General features: G+C 44.5%; 1 protein-coding gene across 1 annotated transcript; it reads left to right on the top strand.

Annotated features, from left to right (window-relative positions):
* Positions 1–593: 593 nt before the first annotated feature.
* On the top strand, positions 594–18,213 carry LOC125918424 (B-cell lymphoma/leukemia 11A-like). Its single transcript, XM_049624418.1, has 2 exons — positions 594–1,149; positions 8,092–18,213. Exons 1-2 carry the CDS (start codon positions 1,095–1,097, stop codon positions 8,427–8,429), a joined length of 393 nt encoding a protein of 130 aa, XP_049480375.1. The 5' UTR covers positions 594–1,094; the 3' UTR covers positions 8,430–18,213.
* The last annotated feature ends 1,868 nt before the right edge of the window (positions 18,214–20,081 follow it).

Below are 20,081 nucleotides of genomic sequence, written 5' to 3'. Positions count from 1 at the left end.
GTAACCCTCCAAACTTGGGCTGGACTCCGTTTTGCCGCGCGGTCCCTCCCGCCTCCCCTCGCCGGCTGAGGAGCTGTAACTTGGAGGCTCAGCTCTCAACTTCGGGTGATTTTTCTTTGCTATCTTCTCCTCAGGCAAAGTTTCCCGAGCGCAGCCGCGGGCTCAGGGCTTTCACTACGGCCCCGGGCATCCGCACGCGGAGAGCGAGCGCGGCCGTGGCGCGGCGGTGAGGGGAAGTGGGTGTGCGCACGGAGGAGGGTGTCCGGGAGCAACTCTACCTGGCTTCCCTCCGCCCGCGCTTCCCCGGACCCGAGCTGCAGTCTTGCTGTACACTCTTGGCTTTTTTTTTTTTTTTAAGTAATCTTTCATTTTAGGGTCCGCGTCCGGGGGGGAGCAGGGCGCACGTCTTGCTCCCCCCCCCCCCGCCACCCCTTTCTTCTCTCCCGGCCACGCTGCCGCCACGGCGCTGGCTGCGGCCACTGGTGAGCCTGCGGCCCCAGCGCCCCCTCCCCTCCGCCCGCCCCTCCCCCGGGGGCCGCGTCTGGCGTCTGCGGAGCCCCCCGCCCCGCACCTCCCCCGCCCCGCACTGGCCATTGGCTTGTCCTGGTCTCTTTTTCATGTCCAGCCCCTGATGTGTGTCCATTGGTGTGAGCTTCCCCTTCCCTCCTCCCCTTCTCTCCTGCTCGCCCTGCCCATGTTTTGTGTGTCTCTGTCCATCCAGACTCCTGACGTTCAAGTTCGCAGGGACGTCACGTCCGCACTTGAACTTGCAGCTCAGGGGGGCTTTTGCCATTTTTTTCATCTCTCTCTCTCTCTCTCTCCCCCTCTATCTCTCTCTCCTCTCTCTCTCTCTCTCTTTTTTTTTTTTTTTTTGCTTAAAAAAAAAAAAAGCCATGACGGCTCTCCCACAATTCATCTTCCCTGCGCCATCTTTGTATTATTTCTAATTTATTTTGGATGTCAAAAGGCACTGATGAAGATATTTTCTCTGGAGTCTCCTTCTTTCTAACCCGGCTCTCCCGATGTGAACCGAGCCGTCGTCCGCCCGCCGCCGCCGCCGCCGCCGCCGCCGCCCGCCCGCCCCGCAGCCCACCATGTCTCGCCGTAAGCAAGGCAAACCCCAGCACTTAAGCAAACGGGAATTCTCGCGTAAGTAACCCAATAATAGTAATAATAATTATTAATAATCACGAGAGCGCGCAGGACGAGAAGTAAGAGCGAGGGGGAGAGAGGGGTGTGTGCATGCATTTTTTAATTTTTTCACGAGATGAACCTCCGAGAGTCGGGAGAAAAGAGCTTAAAGGGAGAAAAAACAAACAAACAAACAAAAAACAAACCTCATCCTATCCCGAACCACAGGCGTACGTACACTTTTGGGATAGCACGCACCTTTTATTTTTATTTAATTTACAAAAATTTGACTCCTCCTCTTTCATGCTTTCCGCTGCTTTATTTCGCTTTTAGAAAAGGAACGCAATGATTTCCCCTCCAATTTTGCAAAATAATGAACAATGCTATGGATGCGAACAACTCTCTTGCAAACCTAGGGGAGGGAACTGGAGGGGAAAAGGGGGGTTGCTTCCACTCACCGAAGGAAGGAAAACGGGGCGGGAGGAGGGAGCCCAAGCCAAAAAAACAATTCCCAGGGAAAAAAGAGGTGAGAATGGCCCTCGGACAGCGGCGCGCTCACGGTCAAGTGTGCACTAGGAAGAAAGTAGTCATCCCCACAATAGTGAGAAAGTGGGATTGTGGGAGGGGGCCCCCCGGCGCTCTGGAGTCTGCAGAGTGTGGAGAGGGGCCGCGGCGCCTGGGAGAGCCTGGCGACCGCGAAGGACCAGAGCCTCCGCCGGCGCTGCCGCCTTTTGTTCCGGCCCGAGGTGGGTGTTTGTCCCGCTGCCTTTTGTGCCGGCTCCTCGCGCTTGCCCTTCCGCGCCGCCGCCGCCGAAGGGCAGGAGCAAGGGCCCGGGGCGAGCGGGAGATGGAGGGAGGGCGCTCGGGCCGCCGTCGCCTGGGTTCCCGCTGCCCGCCCCTCCCAGCCGAACCTCAAGTGGCGGCGAGAAGACGTGAAAAATAAAATAAAATAAAAAATAAAAATAAAACAAGGCAAGAGGATGTAAAAATTTTCTTGCCCCAAAACAGAAGCCGAACGCTCGGCCAGCCGTTTTCTGCAACGCTCTCCTCTTTGACTCCCCCACCCCCCCTGCAAAAATCTCAATCTCTATTAGAGGAGGAAAAATACAATTACCCCCTTCCCCAAAACCTCTTTAGTTGCAAACTTAGAGCGCCGGCGGCATGGAGAGGGAGCGAGGAACTCCCTCCTCTTACTATTTTTTGGAAGATTTTCAAAAAAAGTGGAAGTGGATTTTGATTGGGAAAAATCTCGTGTCTGAATGTTTACAAGCACCGCGTGTGCGGGAGCCTCCTGCCAACAAACAGACAGAGGACCGAGCGCGGCGCGGCAGCCCGGGAGCGGGCGGCGGCGGCGGCCGGGCCTCGCCGGGGCCTCGCCGGGCCTCGCCGCGCCCCCGCCCTGCCCAGGATCGCCCACCCCGCGCCAGCCGCCTGCCCGCCGGCACAGCGGCAGGCCGTGCCGCGACTCCGCGCCAGCCGGGTCCACAGTCCATTTTCGCCCCCAGCACAATACCCAGACCTCCTCCCAGCCCACCAGACTTCGAAATCGGCTGGGGAGAAACTCAGCTTTGCGAAGCATTTTTATTTTGTAAAGCAACTGAAAAAGCGCGTCTGTTTCCCCCTCCCCCACCCCCCCCCCCCCGACATTCTTGTCCACTGCGCCGGACCTTGGGGAGGTCACCACGTGCTTTCCTTGACCCCCTCCCACCCGGTCTGGCCACTATCCCCCGCCTCCCGAGCCTTGCCAGGCCAGGTGGGGGGTGAATTGGGAGGGGTGGGGGTGCGGTGGGGAGGTGAGCAAGAGAGCAGTATGTGCGACTGTGTGTTTTGGGAGTGCTGGATCCTGGTACTCCTTGCACCCCACCTTTGAGTTTCTGCCCTCTAACCCGGGTCTGGCTCGGTCGGGGGTCGGGTGGGGGGGGGGCGGTGGTCCTTTTGAATCTTTATGAGGTGGTGGGTGGGTTACTGTGTCCTGGCTAACCGAGTGCGTCTGGGAAGGCGGGCGGTGGGCACTTAGGAAAGTTTGGCAGCAAGGGAAAGAAAGGCGTGAGAGGGCCCACATCCCTTCCCCTCCTCATTCGTGACCCTTATTTTAAATTTTGATGTAATTTTAAAACACCGTCTATACCCAGTTCTGTATTTATTAAAGGGTTGGGGGTGTGCGCATAAGGAGTTGAATTTTTCACTGGGCTCTGGAACTTGTCACACACTTCGGAAGCTCCCCCCGCCCCGGCACGTTGCGGGGCCCTCCCTCTCCCCACCCCCGCGGATCCCTCCCTCGCCGCTCTCCCCCGCCCCCCACTCCCCCGGCCGCGCCGGATGCGGAGCAGACGCGGCGTGCGGCGGTGTGAAGTTACAGCCCGGCCAGGTACCGGCGGGAAGGAAGGGCAGTGTTCGCAGGACTCGGGAAAGCCGGAACCTTCTTCGGAAGGATGCAGTGGGGGCTCAAAGGACGGACTGAGGCGTGCAGTCCAGGCTGCTCCCCTATCCCCCACCCACCCCGGGTCCACCTCGGGACGTTCCAGGCTGGATGGGTTTAGCTGGCCTCTATCCCTGTCTCAGTGCGGGCTTTGGGTTAAGGGAGTAGTATGGAGGGGTTTCAAGGGCCAGTTCTTTCTCATTTTCTGGGTGCGCAGAGGGGGCGGGAGCCATTCCGGTGTTCAGGACCCCCCCTCCCCCCCAATCCTCCGCTTCTTAGGCTGAATGAGCCATTCGGTCGCTAGGAGGCAGAACAAGATCAAGAAAGCTCAGCGAACTTGAACCTGTACCAGAGCCTCCCCCACTCCCTGCTTTGCGTTTCTCGGCCGGGGAGGGACGAGCTTTGCGAGGGTGGGGGTGGGGGAAACGGACGGTTAGGCAGAATTCCCTTTCTCCCCCCATCACCCCTTATGTCTTTGTTCTTCATTTTGACTTTAAAAATGCTTATGGCCGGGGCTGCGGAGAAGCGCTCGGGAGCGCGGACGACAATCCCGTGCGCCGGGCGCGGAGTGGGGTGCAGTTTTCGCTTTCTTTCGGGGCGGGCATTTTTGGTAGGGGGAAAAGGGGGGTACGCACTCTCCGCCTTCGAGGCAAGGCCAAAGGGCGGGATCCAGCAAGTTTGCACTTGGTCTTCGGGTTCACTTCTTCCACCCCCACACCCCAGCGCAAAGCACGGACAACGGCGGCTACGTTGGGCTTGCACAGCGGCTCTACAGCCCGACCCCTGGCTCCCCCGCCTCCCGCAGCTCTCGCCTCGGAGCCCGAAATCACAACAATAGTAATAGTTATCATCATAATGATGCGGGCTAGCAGCGTCATTAATAATGAATAACCGCAGCCGCCGCGGCGCTGCGCACACTCGTGCCCGGAATTGCGGGGGAAACGCATTTGCAGAGATCCCCCAAAGTAAAAAGTGTGAGCCTGGGGACACAGAATGAATTTCAGGGCCCGCGCTTGAGGTGTGTGTGAGGATACCGAGACTGCACCAGGTTAACCAACCGAGTTTTCCCAGCTTCACTTCCCATTTCTCCAACTGGCGGGGCCAGGGAACGGTTGTCACCTTGAGGCCGGGCTGGACCGCGGGTGGAGGCGGCAGTCGGGGCCCCTGGCTGCCCGTTGCCTCCCGGCCTGGCCCGGGCCCCACGGCCCGGCAGTCGCCGCTGCACGTGTTTGCAGCAAGCGCGGCCGGAGGCTGCAGCCAGCGAGCTGCTCGCTTTGTGCCTGAGTCCCGGCGCCCAACTTCACTTTCTGCAAAGCCCGCCCCCACCGGGCCCCGGGCCCCGGGCCTGTAGCCTTAGCCTTCGCTTTTGTTTCTTTGCTTTTCCTCTCTGCGTTTCTGACTCGGTTTGCTTCCTTACCCTGTTAAGACAATCAAAAGGAAGGACTTGGAAAGCAAAGTTGAAGGCATAGCTCCTTTTCCCCTCCCCCTCCCCCAACAGCCTTCCTTTCCCTCGCTTCTTCCCTACATTTCTTCTTGAGCTTTTTTTTGTCTTCTTTAAATTTATTCCTTTGCAACTGCAGAGAGGAAGGAGATCTCAGTCAGCCGCTGGGGCATTGAGACGTTCCAGTCTGTCTTGCTGTTTGAACGCAGAAGCATTTTATTTTCTATTTTTCTCCTCTTGTAGAGAATTCGTGGCTAATTATTATGATTATTTGCCCACTCCCTTCCACTTCAATCCTGGACTCCCCGCTTTGTAGCGGGAGGTTTAGGCCGGAGCTTAGAAACGTTGGTATTGTGGGGGCGAAGGAGGATGGAGTTGAATTGAGGGAGGGGGTAAAATGGCTGAGGTTAGGAATGTTTTTAGGGAAAGAGGAATTTGCATTAAAATACAGAGAAATTAACAGATGCCCAGAAAGGAAATGTTGATTACCACTGAGAAAAGATGTCAATGCAAATCAGTAGACTACACCAAGAGAATTGTATTTTCATATTTTCTTTGTGCCCCACTTCGTCTTATTTTTAATAATATAGCAGCAATAATAAACACGTTTTGATATTTCTCTGAACATTACTAGCCAAATGTTTTGCAAGAAGCCCGATGTTAGACGTATTTCATACATTAGGATATAATTCTTGTTAATTAGCAATAATTTACGTTAAGAGCATAGAAAATGTTGAGGTTACAGGTTTTATATCTGTACATTTGATCATCTTGTTATTTTCAAGAACTTTGCCTCCTATAAAATTAATTAGGTGAAATGTGGAGGTGTAATCAGCAACCTCTGAATTACCACTTCATTTCCTGGTTTTGATTGTAAATCAGTTCAGTCACTACATTTAGAAGACTTTAACCAAGTCTGTTTTGTACCGCATTACCTTTAACTATTTGCTACCTAGGAGAATATTTCCTTTTGCTCCTAAATAATATTTCCACTTTCAGAATATGTCAGGCCTTGGGGATAAAAAAACAAACAAACAAAAAAACGAATCTTAATGGTGGAGTTTAAAAAATGTTTTTTGGTTTTGTTTTTTTTTTTTTTTGCAAAGGTTCTACGTAGTACTAACTTTAATGAAACAAAATATTATTCCTGAATCTTTCTTTAATCTGTAACCCTCAGAACTTGGTTAATGCTGAACAACAACAAAAAGCCACATTTGTCAATGTATACTTAAAAATCCTTAATTCAAATAGCAGGGATCTTGGAGAATGACTTCCCTATTCAGTGCCTCACTTGGTCAAAATGAAAGCAAATGTAGAAGAAAAATGACACAGAGGCATAATGCAAAAGCACTTCCATTTGTGTCATTTTATTTGAAAAGCATGCATGTGTTTTTTGTATTTATCTTTTGGTCAGTATGTTGGGCAAAGAAACATAAGTGCTTACCTTGCTGTCTTTATTAGTGGGAATATAACCTTCATATTCCTGTGGTGACCTTATGTTAAATTAGGAGGAGTACCAGAGGCTAGAAATTATGACATGTCCTACTTGAGCACAGGTGCAGCTAGGCAGGGCTCTCTCAATATTATTTCACCCAGCACATCTGGGAGTTACTCCAGATCTTCCCCCTCAATATTCAGCCTGGGTAGGGTTGAAATAAATTTAACCTGAGTTCACTGGATTTTTGCACTTTATCAAAATCGGTTCCAATATTCTACACTCAAATTAAAATCTATTTTTTGATTCTCTGTGGCTTTAAGTTCATTAAATGTGAAATTGGCAGCTTGCTAAAGAAGGTCAGACTGATTAACTGTTTAAGACTTGTACATTTTCTGCTTCAGTTTTATTAACTGGCAGCATCCTGGATGTGTTTTGTATTTTGTGATTTTTTTTTTTTTTTTGATAGGGTAAGCATACAGTTTCAGGAGCAGATACTTACCAACTCTTTTTTCCCCTTTGGAAGGTTAAAAAATCATAGAAGCTATTCAAATGAGACGCTAGAGTATTTTGGTGCAAAGTTAAAAAAAAAAAGGAAACGGGAATGAAAGACATATCTACCTTGTTATACCATCCGCTGGTGATTATGTGTGTAGAAATAGTCCCATAATGAAGCGTTTTGGAGCTCATTCAGAAAATTAGTCAACTTTGACAACATTAGGCGAAGTATTTCAAGTCTAAAGAAAGGACTTCTCAGCCTTGTTCTGAGATGTGGCATTTGCTTGACCATTCTGATTTTTATGTGATGGGAGCCACCAAGTGCAAACATGTTTAGAATATTTTAGGCATTCCTTTCTTCAGAATGAAAAAATGACTAATTGGCTTATTTTCTTAAGTACTCAAAAGTATCCCATTTAGCTAATGTGTCTGGGAAGAATTGCCAGTGAATTTGGTATTTCTTTGATTTTGTGGCACTACTGAGAGTGAGATCAGAAAGGTTTTTGGCAGTATGAATTATGCTACGTTATGATTATTTAGATCCGTTTCACAGGTGAATGCAGTCGTTTGCTTATTATGGCGGTGTAAATGTGGCACATTTTGTGTGTGATATAGTAGCTTTCTAATTTACAAAGCTAAGTCTCTGTATACTTCAAAGTATATACACTGACACAAAGGGTGTGTGTGTTTATTTACCTCTTCTTTTATTCTTTGGCACAATAGACAACTTTGTAGGAAAAAAGAAAGAAATTTGGTTTCAATCCATGTTTTTACCAGTTTTGGGGGTAGTTATTATTTAAACTTTCTTTATGTCACCTGTGTTAACTATTTACTTAACAGTCAACATTGTTTCTAAACTCGAAAAACAGACAGAATTTATAGTGTGTGTGTGTGTGTGTGTGTGTGTGTGTGTGGTTTCTCAGGAGTTATGCGAGTCAGATAGTTTTCCTTAAATATATGATGATTTGCCTCATTGATAAATTTGCTTTCTTGTTGATAACCTCCATATCCTTACATGTTTTAGGTGCTCACATTTTCTGGGTATTATATGAAGGAGGCTAGAAACACTTTATATAATGTGGTGGGATGGGGTGGGGTTGAGAATGTATTTCCCCTTTCTCTCTCTTTGGTGCTCTAATAATTGTGCTTTTGTTTCTCCAACCACAGCCGAACCTCTTGAAGCCATTCTTACAGATGATGAACCAGACCACGGCCCTTTGGGAGCTCCAGAAGGGGACCATGACCTCCTCACGTGTGGGCAGTGCCAGATGAACTTCCCATTGGGGGACATTCTTATTTTTATCGAGCACAAACGGAAACAATGCAATGGCAGCCTCTGCTTAGAAAAAGCTGTGGATAAGCCACCTTCCCCTTCACCAATCGAGATGAAAAAAGCATCCAATCCCGTGGAGGTTGGCATCCAGGTCACGCCAGAGGATGACGATTGTTTATCAACGTCATCTAGAGGAATTTGCCCCAAACAGGAACACATAGCAGGTAAATGAGAAGCAAGGAGAAAAGCTGTTTGCATGTTTTCTTTTCATTTTCAGAGGTGCTGTAGCCAAGCACTCAGGAGTGGTGAAGAGCTTTCTGTATTTCTCCATGTGACTGTCCATGACAGCCCTGTAACGTTAAAACAATCATTCCTATTGCTTACGTCCAGAACACAAAAAAAATAAATATTTTCCACTTCACTGAGTCAGATATAGGTGGAATAGGTACACACACCTGATACCCTGTCTCTGGATCTGTTGATGCTGAATTTCTTTCCTTTTTTTCTCCCCTTCTCATTTTTAAGTGTTGAACCTTAGTATACCTGGCCCTGTTTCCAATGTCCATTTCCAGCCATGGTGACAAGTCAGAGGCGAAGTGGCCATACAGGCATTTTGTAGTTTGGCCAATGACCTGTTTGAGTCAGAATACCTGGTCAGACCTCCCTAGGGGTGCTGTTAGTTCTCAAGGCTTCTGCGAAGGAGGGTGGGCTGACAGGGCGTTTGGGACTGGGTAGAAAGAGTTAACTGAGCTTCAGGGCTCGCCTTGGATCCATATTGGCTGTCAGCCCGTATGGGGCTGTAATTAAACACAGCCCCGTGGTGGGATGACACCGTGACCTTGACTTTAAGATGCCATTTTCGACTGGCCAGGCCAGAGTAGAGAGGGCAGTTGCTGAAGCGCACAGACATGCTTACTCGAAAAGTTTAAGGGCATGTTGGAAATTTCAAAAGGTTGGTTTGACAGGAACGGCTGCTCCCTGCAGCCTGCCTCCTCAGCTAAATGATAAATGCTTCTCTGTGCTCTCTCTTGTCTCTGATGTGGTTTTGACAGATGTATCTTGATTTTGTTTGTGGTTTACACAACCACATGTCACCCTTACAAATGTCCAGTCCAGACTTCCACTGTTTCAGCTATAACACAATGTAAAAATTCTCTTGGAAAAATACATACACATATTCAACAGCTCTCCTTCCTTTGGTTAATTTTAGCAGAGAGGTAGTTAGGTGTGTGGGTTTCTCAGCAGCTCATGGGAAAAGGAATTAACGGCTAGCAGAGGGACTTAAATCCTTACCCTAAGTGATAAGCAGCAACACTATATAGTGACCCTTAAGACATTTTTTTTGTGAAACCAGAGTGATTTAACACACAAGACAAAGTGAATGCAGAGTCTATGGTGACAAAAATGCTAAGCCTGCTGGTGGTTCCCTTTCTTCTATTTCCCCCTGCCCCCTCCCCCAAAACGCAGAAGGTTTATTCAGTTTTAGGAAAGATAGTGCATATAATCAGTTGATTCACTGGAACTTGTCTTTCTGACCTCGTTTGACCACAAAGTTGAACTGTAGTAGGTCAGTGGTCCAGAGGGAATTAAATGTCGTATTATTTCTTCTTCCCGCCCCCTCTGGAATTTGATCATTAAAATCAAACGTGGCATTTTCTTTCTTTCTTTCTTTTCTTTTCCCCATGCTTCCTGCAATAACACTCAGATACTTTTCCTTTAGTGAAAAGAGAAATCTGTACCAGGGAAGCTGCATTTACAAAATATTTTTCTAGAATTCACCGCATTTAGCTTATGTGACATGTAGGTTAACATTTTATCCCCCCCACCACACACACAAGTAGGCAATGGCAGTGACCATTTCCATGTGCTGTCTTGTGACTGGAAGGAAAATGTAAGGCATGATTAATGAAGCAAGAGCAAGCGGAAGGGGATTTGTCGTCTTCGGAGATCCAAAGCCTTTCTAAATCACCAAATATGGAGTAACACTTGCGTGATGTAACATCGTATTTACATATCGGGCCGCTCGTTTAAAAGACAAAACACAGTGTCTGTCAAGCAGGAATTAAAACCACACTTCTTACTGAGGTCCCAAATAGGTTATTCACTCTCGGATTAACCAGCTCCAAAATTCTGTGCTTCTGTACTTAGAAGAGGAATCTAAAAGCTGGGGGTGGGGGGGAAGGCACTATAGTGATAGCTTTTTACTATTATAGTTGTGAATGTACATAGAGAAAGAAAAGATATTTTCCTTACCTTCTGGTTGTCATAAAGGTTTTTTGTTTCTAAGACCCAGTATAATAGCAGAGCCCAGAGAAGCACCCCCTCCCTGCCCTGCCAAAAACAAAACACAAAAGAAAGAAAAAAGAAAAGAAAGCAAATTTAAAAGATGTTTTAGAAGGCTAATACTAAATAATTTCACTGAGATGAAAAGCGTTATAAGGTATCTAAGATATTCAATGGGTGCACAAATGTAGCAACCCAGGTGAGGTAAACCTTTCATGCACAAATAATTACAAAGCCTTGATTCATTTCATTGTGTTTAATCACCTGTTCCCACCCTGGAATTGGCTGGACATAAATAGCGTGGTCACATCTCAAAGCGAGATGTCAGTAACTAGAATCATGACTTCTCATAATTCACAGTAATGAATTAAGAGTTTCCTATGGTGAAATTAACATTCTACCATCGCACATAAATTAAGATGCCCTGGCCCTCAGGTGTCTCTGAAGGGAAGTTCTGGAAGACGGCTGTGCACGCTACCAGCCCATTTCTCTCAAGCACGCCTTTACAATTCCAAGTCTGCTTTTCTTTTTATGGCAAGGAAGGAAACAAAAAGAATAATCATCCAGTAGATATTTGAATTGTGTCACAAAAAGAAAGGAGAAGCAATGCTCCATATTAGTAGAGAGATCTATTGATGAATCTCTAGAAGAATATGTTTGGCAACCACATAAAAGGTAGTCATTTAAGTGCACTGTGTAGGAAAGGCTTTATTAAAGTGATGTAAGTTGGATTTGAGCTCCCTGTGTGTTCTGTGCCATTTTATAGGCAGGAAGCAGGAATAAAACAGTGACAGATTTTCTTGAGATAAATAAAGCTTAGCATTGGGGCCTTTCAAATAGGAGAATAAGGTAGCGTTCTTTAAGTCTTCAGTAAAGTGATCTGCATTTTGACTGGACATAGGCCGCCCGAAGAGGAGTGTGTTTTGGAAAGGGTGATTCTTTTTACCTGGCGTATAGATGGCTACGAGCTTCAGCACTTCACCCATGTACATGTGTGTGTTGTTCAGGTTGCTTTTTTCATTTCATTCACATATTCAAAATACTGTGTGGCTGTGATCCAGTGAAACCATTGACACAGTACTAATTTAACTGGAAATGAGCAGGTCATATTGTGTGGGGCCCAGTTCATCTATTTCTATGTCAGATACTCACCATCAGATGTCAGCAGCCTGTGACTGGCAGTCAGGGCTTTTAACAGGGCTGTTGCTGTGTTTTGTAGTCTCATCTTTTATGATGGGGGAAATACTCATCAGAGATTAGTGAATGTGAAACTGCTGTTCACTTACAGAAAAGGCCAAAAATATTATCCCACAATGTCAGATTTGAGATTTTGGCTTATGACACATGGAAATCTTTAAATTAGGGTTGGGCTGTCGTGAAGTTAGCTTTTTAAGAGAATGGGGGAGAATAGGACCAGTCTTATCAAATGTACTCAGATATACTACTATTGATATATAATATTTTTTCTCCTTAAAATCATGAACATAGACGTCTATATCAGGATATTTAAAAATGAATTTGCTTAGGCAATATACTTCGTAACTAGATAAAAATATATAAGACAGTTACTCTAATGGAGGGGGAAATACTAATTCAAAAACAAACATGTCAGCATGTTACTTAAAGGTAAATCAAGTATAATATACTTAACGCTTTTCGGAACTTAGCAAAGCAACTTGCCTTTTCTTTTTGTACCCATTCTAATTCTTTCCTAACTCAGCATGAATTGGGGATGTATTTGTGTACTTCATGGTATAATTGTAAATGAGACTATAAATTATAGTATCCTAATATGACTACTTATTTTTAATTTCTCTTTATTTGTGTGATTCTGAATAAAAACCACTGACTTCTGAAGTGAATTTTTAGCATGGCAGCTGAAAAAGAAAACAACAAACAAACAAACAAAACCCCAATATACTGGTGAACATTTTATTTACCTTCAGTATGCAGAGAATAGAGAATATTGTTTCCTTATATATATCTAGGATTTTCACTGGGAGCCTGTGTTTGTGAGGCCACTACCCAAAGACTCATGTTCATGAGTCTGGGAGTCCTATATACAAGCTGTATTTGTAAATAAGACCAAGAAAGGTTGTGAACTGGCAGCTTGGATGTTTTGTCAAAGTACAATGTCAGAGAAACTCTCTCTAAGACAAATTGTAAATAGAACTGTCACAGTGATTGCATGATTGAGCCACAGAAGTGTCTTACAATTGTTGGCATTGTCAGAGGACTTTTGAAAGCTTAATTAAACACAGTGGCCCGCATGGCTGCTAAATTTACTTCGGAAAGCCAAAAAGGAAAAAAAAAAGTCTAAAATGTGGAAGATTCCCAAAGATCTCAAAGTTCTTCAGACATTACCCTTCCGGTGACACAGAAAAGATGCATTGTGCATTTTCCTAGTTGTCTTTTATAAATAATAGTTTTGAGAATAGGGCCACGTGATATGAAGATCATCCTGTGTGTGATGTGGAGATTGTGTTAGTTTTTCTGTCTCCTGCTGTTACAGACAGTTAATGTAAAAATGGCCTTTTATTGGAAACACAAATATGTATTCACTTCAAGAACAGGAGCAGAGGGGGAAAGTTTCCCTCCCATTCTCTGTGTTCATTCTGTGAGATCTTAAAAAAAACAGTGCTGTAATTTCTTAAATCACTCCATCCTTGTATTTCAAGTTGTGCCTTTTACGTTAAAGGATCTGAAATCTGTTTTGCACACCTTTCTCCTCGTGCATGTGGCATTTAATTGTGGAGCTGCCCATGGGCTGGAAAATGCAACTGGGTGTAGAAATGTGCAGGCAATGTCAGGACAGCGAACCTTAAGCTCAGGGAAGAGGAGAGTTGGATGCATATTAATGGCACATTTTCAAGTCCTGGAAAATCATTAATTTCACACCACAGCCCCCATGTAGTTTGGCTAATGTGGGAGGACTAAATTGGAGCATATAACTAACGTGCAAATCCTAGGGAAGCATTTTTCACAATTTTGTGATTTCTTAAGTGAAAGTGTTTAATAAAGGAGAATGGATGAATGGTGGCTTTTCAACACTAGTCAGTGAGAAAGGAAGAAAGTTTGGCTTTCCTTGGGGGAAAACATGAAATTGAACCAAAGTAGCACAGCTAGGGAGATGCACCGAGATCACGGCATTCAGTGTTAACTTAATTTAATGGACTTTGGTTGGTCTGTTCACACCCTTTACTGCACAAAGGAATCATTTGACAAAATTTACCCCTAGCCCAAGTCTGTTTTTACATACCGTAGTACCAGCTTTATGCAGTAAAAAGCACTTAGCATCAAACTGGACCCAGCCTGGCACCTTGCCACTTTTTTAGCAAGAGATTTAATCACCAAGGATCTTTAGTACCTTTCTGCTTGTTCAGATTTCATTTGGGTCATGGTTATGTCAGCAGTGTTGTTATTACAAGGATTAAAAAAGAAAAAAGATTTTAACTTAGTGCCCATTTTTAACATTGTCTCAAATCAAGCAGGTTTTTATTTTATGTGTCAATTTGGAGGACATTAATAAAGTTCATAAATATGTTCAGACTATATAATTTAATGGATAATAACCAGTATTGTTATTTGTAATACAAATAGAAAATTGGCCATTGTATCCCTCCCTCCTCTGTCCTTTCCTCCTCCCCTGGTAAATAAGCATCCTTAAACTGCTTCTCTCCTTTACTTCCAGGGTATAGAGGCTCTGGCCAATATCAGTAAATTTACCTTTGTAATTTGCCATGTAGTTTTTACAACAATGACCTAATTAATTTGAGCACGAACCATATTATTGCTACTAGAGTCATTTTCTGTCACAAACTTAATTTCCAGGAAATGTAACCTGACGAATAAGAATGCTTTAGCTCTCCTAGAGACCAAAGGCAGATTTAAAATAATAATAATAATAATAATAATAATAATAAATGCCAGCATTATTAAAGCCAGTATGCTTGATGCCAAACTCACTTTGAAGCCAGTAAACATCAGACTGTATTTCTAATCAGTTTTAGAATGTAACGTATTCCATATTGGGTTCACTGGAATCTGCCTTTCTGCTCTTTACTGGCCAGCTGCACTCCCTATGCATTTTTAAAACATTTCAGCAAAGGCTTTTGCTGTTCTTAGCAGGGTTAGTAACTTGGGGTCTATTTCTGAGCTCATTCGTCATTCTGCGATGGCATTGAGTTAGGTTGGCAAGGGAAGGATTTGAAGCATGGGGGGTGGTGAGGTCACTTCTGACCCCAGCAGGGAATAGGTGAGCTTCATTTGCCTTTACAATAGACGCACAGTTACTGCACCTTGGAGGAGCTCTCAGGTGCCGCTCAGATGGGCGCATGTAAATGCCCTGTCAGATGCGGAGCCGGAATATTAATGCCTCTTCCACCACCGCACCATAATAAAGCTGTACACAGCAAGCTTAATATGCAGCTAGTCTGGGGAATTGTGTAAACTTAGGTAGCCCAGTGTGAAAGACAGCGATGTAAAAATGCTCGATATGCTACAGTTTCCATTCTTGTTCTCCTTTGATCTATGGCAAAATGAAAACATCATCCTTTCCTCCTCTTGGAGTTGTCTCCCCAACTCTGCCACCTCCCAATCCACCACCAGAATTTTTTGCATGTGTGGTATGGAGAAATGCGACATAATTTGTTTCGTATGGTTAATTACAGGCGTTTGAATATTTAAAATTTTAAATAGCCGCTGTTCCAGCTTTTCCTGTTAAAAGTATGTGATTTGAACAAAGGGAATACAGTGTAAATATTTGTGGTGATTTGCAACACCCCTCTTTCCCCATTAAACACACACACACACACACACACACGTGCACACACACACACAGACATTCAGTTTAGATGTAGTGCTGACTTAAAAGGCTTCTGTACCTTCATTTGTACTTAAAAAAAAAAACCAACTCTCAACTGGAACTCCATTAAAACATTTTGCCATTATTTTTGAGTCCACTGTTGCTTGAGGTTTTAAAGAGGATTTTTATAATGTGTTCATTTAACAGAATCAACAGCTGTCAGAACCAGTTGTGGTAAATCCACAAAACGTACAAAGAAAATACACACGTTTCCTGAAACAAAACACTTGGAAAAACAAGCTGCCAAGAACTGGCGAATGAGAAGTCTGCAGACAGGGAGCCGGAGTGTTTCATCTCTTGGTTCACCCTGGAGACTGATGTGAGCGGATCTGATGCAATGCCCTGGAAGGTTTACCTGACCAGGTGCCTGCTTTGAGGCAATGCACCGGGCAGGAGGGCTGGACGGGGCTGCGAGTTGCTCCCTATTCTGCCCTCCTTTTTTCTTTTTGATCTCTCCACATAGATAAAATACCAAGTTCATAGAGTGCTACACAACAAATTATATCCACTAAAGGTGAGATGATCAGATTTAAACTTCCTGTAAAAGAAGCAAGAAGGCGCTTAACACACACTTTTCCAGATAGGGTTGGCAGCGTGTTATGCAGAATTGAATCGGCCCCGCCAGGAAATTCCCAGTGGGACCCTGGAGCAGGCATGTTGATGAAGGGGATACCTGGGGACCTCTGGTCACTCACAATGAGTTTCTGTTTGTATCTTCACTCTTGTTAGCCTTGGCGATGAACAATTACACCTACAATTTGATCTTAGTTTTAGATACAGGTGAGTCCGCTGATTAAAAACTCCCATTAAAATGAAGAATGGAATAATTGTGAAGCCCACGAAGGTGCTTTCAAAACAAACACAGGTGCTGTTGTGTCCCCCTCCCCCCCCACAATGCTCTCTGGTTTCTGTTTTCTTTTTGAATTTTCTAAAAAAAAACCAAAAAAACCAAATAACACAAGGAAGCCCCATGCTAACCATCAGGGCATTTAAATTTATATTCATCAGTTGTTCATTTTCTTGATATGTAATGATGTATAAAAAAAGCTGCAAAGAAATCACATCTGTTAATTTTTGGAGAAATAAGGTGTAGCTTGGGTTCTTCTTAACTTAGCTGGAGTACAAGGCTCTACATGCCACGTCTGATCTCTTACGTTTTAAATATGGAGTTTCTCTTTTTGGGCCAAAAAAAAAAAAAACAAAACAAAAACCTGAAGCATTTCCCTTTACCGACTCAGGGGATACCGTGATTTCATGATTTATTTACATTTAGGGGGCAGCTCACAATGAGCCATTTACTGCTCATCTTAGCCCCCTCCTCCACAAGTCTTCGAGTTCACAGTTAAAACAATACATTAACCAATGTTAAATTTTAAATCTCATGAGTTTCTCTCTCCTACTCCATCCCATCCTAAGATTAAAAAAAAAAAAAAAACACAACAACACAACTATTCTTTTACATTTAAAAGTGAACATTGGCTACTGAAGAATGATTTAAAGACTGAGAAAATTTTTAATAATAAATCGTAACCTTCTCATGTTATGTTTTTGTTATGTTAAGGGGAAAAAATCAATAAGGAAAAATTTAATTCTGATAAAGATACTCTTGGATCTTTGAAAACAACTGCTGTCCTTTTAACTAAAACATTTGAGCAGCTTCAAAGACTATGTATTTCTTCTGATCTTGGAGCTGTGTGACTGGTAGCAAGAAAGAAAAAAAAAATCTTATTCTACATACAAGTGGATTGCTTAACAAGTCTGCACAGACACGTACTTGTTTGTACAATAGAGATAAAAATTCCTGTATAAAAATAATTCAGCTGCTGACAGCAGGCATTGTTGTTGGACCTGTCTTTTGTGCCTGTCCCAGCTCTGGGCCCCCTCTCCCCCTCTATCTGCTTGGGACAGCTTGCTGCCTATAGACTCCTGACCAGAAGTTAATTGCTATACATTAAATATATAGGTATTGTATCTAAAGAGGAATATCTTGAGCCTTCCTATATGCATTCCACTCTACTTTCTGATGTGATTGCAGTACCGCCAGCAAGAGGGTGGCAGGCAAACGCTCTAATAGGGAAAATGACTTGAAGGCAGTTAAGGGAAATTTGGCCTTCAGGTCCCATTTGCTCTGCAGTGTAGCATCAGTTTCTAAACTTTTGTTTTTAATCTAATTCTGATTTACTCTGTCACATCCCATATCAACCCTCATTGAACTCTACTCATGTAGAGTAACATTAGTGTCAAAGGGAATTGGTCAGGACTGTGGACCTGTGGCTCATACAGATGGTTGTGGATGTGAGTTACACACAGCTCTGCGTCGTTTTCTTTCTAATAAACGTCAAAATGGGGCACATTTCTGAGCACGGGCCGTGGATAAGAGAGCCAAGGAATGAGGGATAGTACCTGGATTTTTTTTTTACCCCCTTCTCCCTTCTCTTTCCCACTTCCTTGGGATACCTGCATTTCAGGTAGTAAGATCGACTTTAGGAAAACGTCTGAGGCTGGGGGTTGTGGGTGGGGATGGGGGGAGAGTGGCAGAAAGAAGTTACTCGCATATTTTCAGTACAGGTTCAAACACAGTCACCAAAGCAGAGTCTTCTGGGTCCAGGAGCGGAGCAGTATGCACGGGCACGTGGGCTTTTCAGAGCTGTTTGTTCCCAGTCAGACTTGTACGCCAGCCGAGCTGGGACTTAACATGGGCTTTTCCCGGGGCTGGGTGTATGGGATGGGGCCCTAGGAGGCATTCACTGGGAATTCTCTCACAAGAATTTCTTAAATACCATGAGGTGAATAACGTGTGAGTTAGCATTCAAGGTGTGAGATAGATTCTCCTCCATACTTGTCACTGGGAAGCATGAGAATCCAAATTCCCACTAGGCTCTGTAGTAACTCGGGTGGGGGGGGGGGTGGCGGTGGGTGGACATCACAACTTTCTGAATGTCAGCTGATGTCTGCATGACCTGTTCCTCCTGAATTAAATGCTGCCAGTGCAGGATCGGAGGGGGGGACCCCCAGGAAGAGAACTCCCCAATGACAGGCTTTTCACTCCCCAGAAGTAAAGCAGATCTCACTCCCCTGCCTCATATCCTCTCCTTTCTTGTTCTTTCCCTTTTGGAAGCAGAAACTTCTAAAATGAATGCCACTCCAAGGCGACGAAAAAGCTGTTTTTATACCACAGTGGATGTTTACACAGGAGACTCAACTTGAGGGGAAAAAGGCTTTTTGGGAGGGTGGTGGGACTCGTGTTAATCTGTTTTGTTGGAGGACTGTGCAGTATATTGCCTGTGAGCAACTCTGGGCTGTTTTTGATAAATTACCATGTTTAGAGATAGGTTTGGCTCTTAAGGGCTTAGTTTTATGAACAAAGTCCGTAACGATGTTTGCATCCTCTGTTTGTCTCTTAGCCCCCTTTGGCTTCACTAGAAGCTCAATGTTTAGTTTAAGCTCAGTCTGGAAGATATAACAATTTTGCATTAAAAAAATGAGGAAATCATAGGAAGAAAAACCCTTTGCTTTTTGGATGAATCTTACTGATAATTTGCTAAAGCTCATTTGAATTTTAAGCACTTCTTTAATCTTCAAAGGCTAAATTGCTTTATGAATATGCATGGTGTGGGCAGACTTCAGTTCATTACCTAGTTGTAAATTCTAATGACCATTAGGTCCTTCCAGTAATTGCGAATTGTTTTGCATTTTTGATTGGCCTATTAACATGTACATTCGGTGCACATCAGGCTGGCCTGTCAGCCTGCTGAAGGAGAAAAAAAAGGTGAAAATTGTTTATAGCACCAAGATTCTTAGATTTTCAATCTTGCAAAATTGATGATGTAAAAAAATTAAAGCAGTGTTTTTTCTTCTCAAGATTGAAAGTTCACCAAGAGATTTGACATATTTAATTTACATGATGACTTTGCACTCCTTCATTAATGCAATTTGCATATGAAGCTGTTGTTAATCACTTTTGATCATGTTTTGTGTATTAGCTGCCTCAGTGGCTCTCCTCCTCGGATGCCCCAGTAGAAAGGAGCAAAATGATGCATCTTCTTGCCAAGTTTCCTTTAGTGAATTGAGGAATTAGAAGTCTAACCTTGAGTAATTACATATGTTTTATCCGTTTTCTTTTAACGTTAAGTACAGTTTGTGGAAGTGTTGGCTGGAAGTCGTTCTCATTTGGGGAGAAGGCTGTAAAATTTAAGTGTGTGATTGAGGCACATCCCGATCTGTACAGAAATATGCACTGCCTGTCCCTGTTCCCCCCACGAAAGTTGTCGGGCAGTTGCATTGTTAAGCGGCTTGGTGGCCGGGAGACTTGAATTTTCCAGCGTATTAAGACATCAGGCTTCTCCTTTGGAAGAGAGAGGGCTACAAAGTACAGACCTGTGCTACAATGCTTTGGGTTTCTTCTTTAAATATGTGCCTAGCACCTCTGCGTCTTGGGCCTGGGCTTGGCTGACTTATTTACCTTTGAGCTCGAGGAAGTCTTCCTGTGGCCTCGTCCAGCTTCTGTTCTCAGCTGCTCGGTCTGTGTCCTCCCCTAGTCACGAAAGTCAGTCATGGTCTCTGGGCTCCTGGGTGCCTCCCTCAAGGTACACAAGTGCCCTGGTTGTGAAAACAAGGTGCTAACTAACGGTTTCTGATTTTTGAGAGCCTGTGATTTTGGTATTTGCCTTTGCTGTTGAATAGCCTGTGCTGTATTATTGATGCTCATCTTTGGTCTATGAGTTTATCACTGGTTAA

The sequence above is a fragment of the Panthera uncia genome, unplaced genomic scaffold (assembly GCF_023721935.1).
Source record: "Panthera uncia isolate 11264 unplaced genomic scaffold, Puncia_PCG_1.0 HiC_scaffold_767, whole genome shotgun sequence".
NCBI classification, from domain to species: Eukaryota; Metazoa; Chordata; class Mammalia; order Carnivora; family Felidae; genus Panthera; species Panthera uncia.
This window is presented reverse-complemented; position numbering and strand designations above follow the sequence as displayed.

Coding starts and splice junctions, on each gene's coding strand:
- LOC125918424 (XM_049624418.1), top strand. CDS start 1,095: ATGTCTCGCCGTAAGCAAGGCAAACCCCAGCACTTAAGCAAACGGGAA. Junction 1,150..8,091: donor AAGCAAACGGGAATTCTCGC/GTAAGTAACCCA, acceptor CTCCAACCACAG/CCGAACCTCTTGAAGCCATT.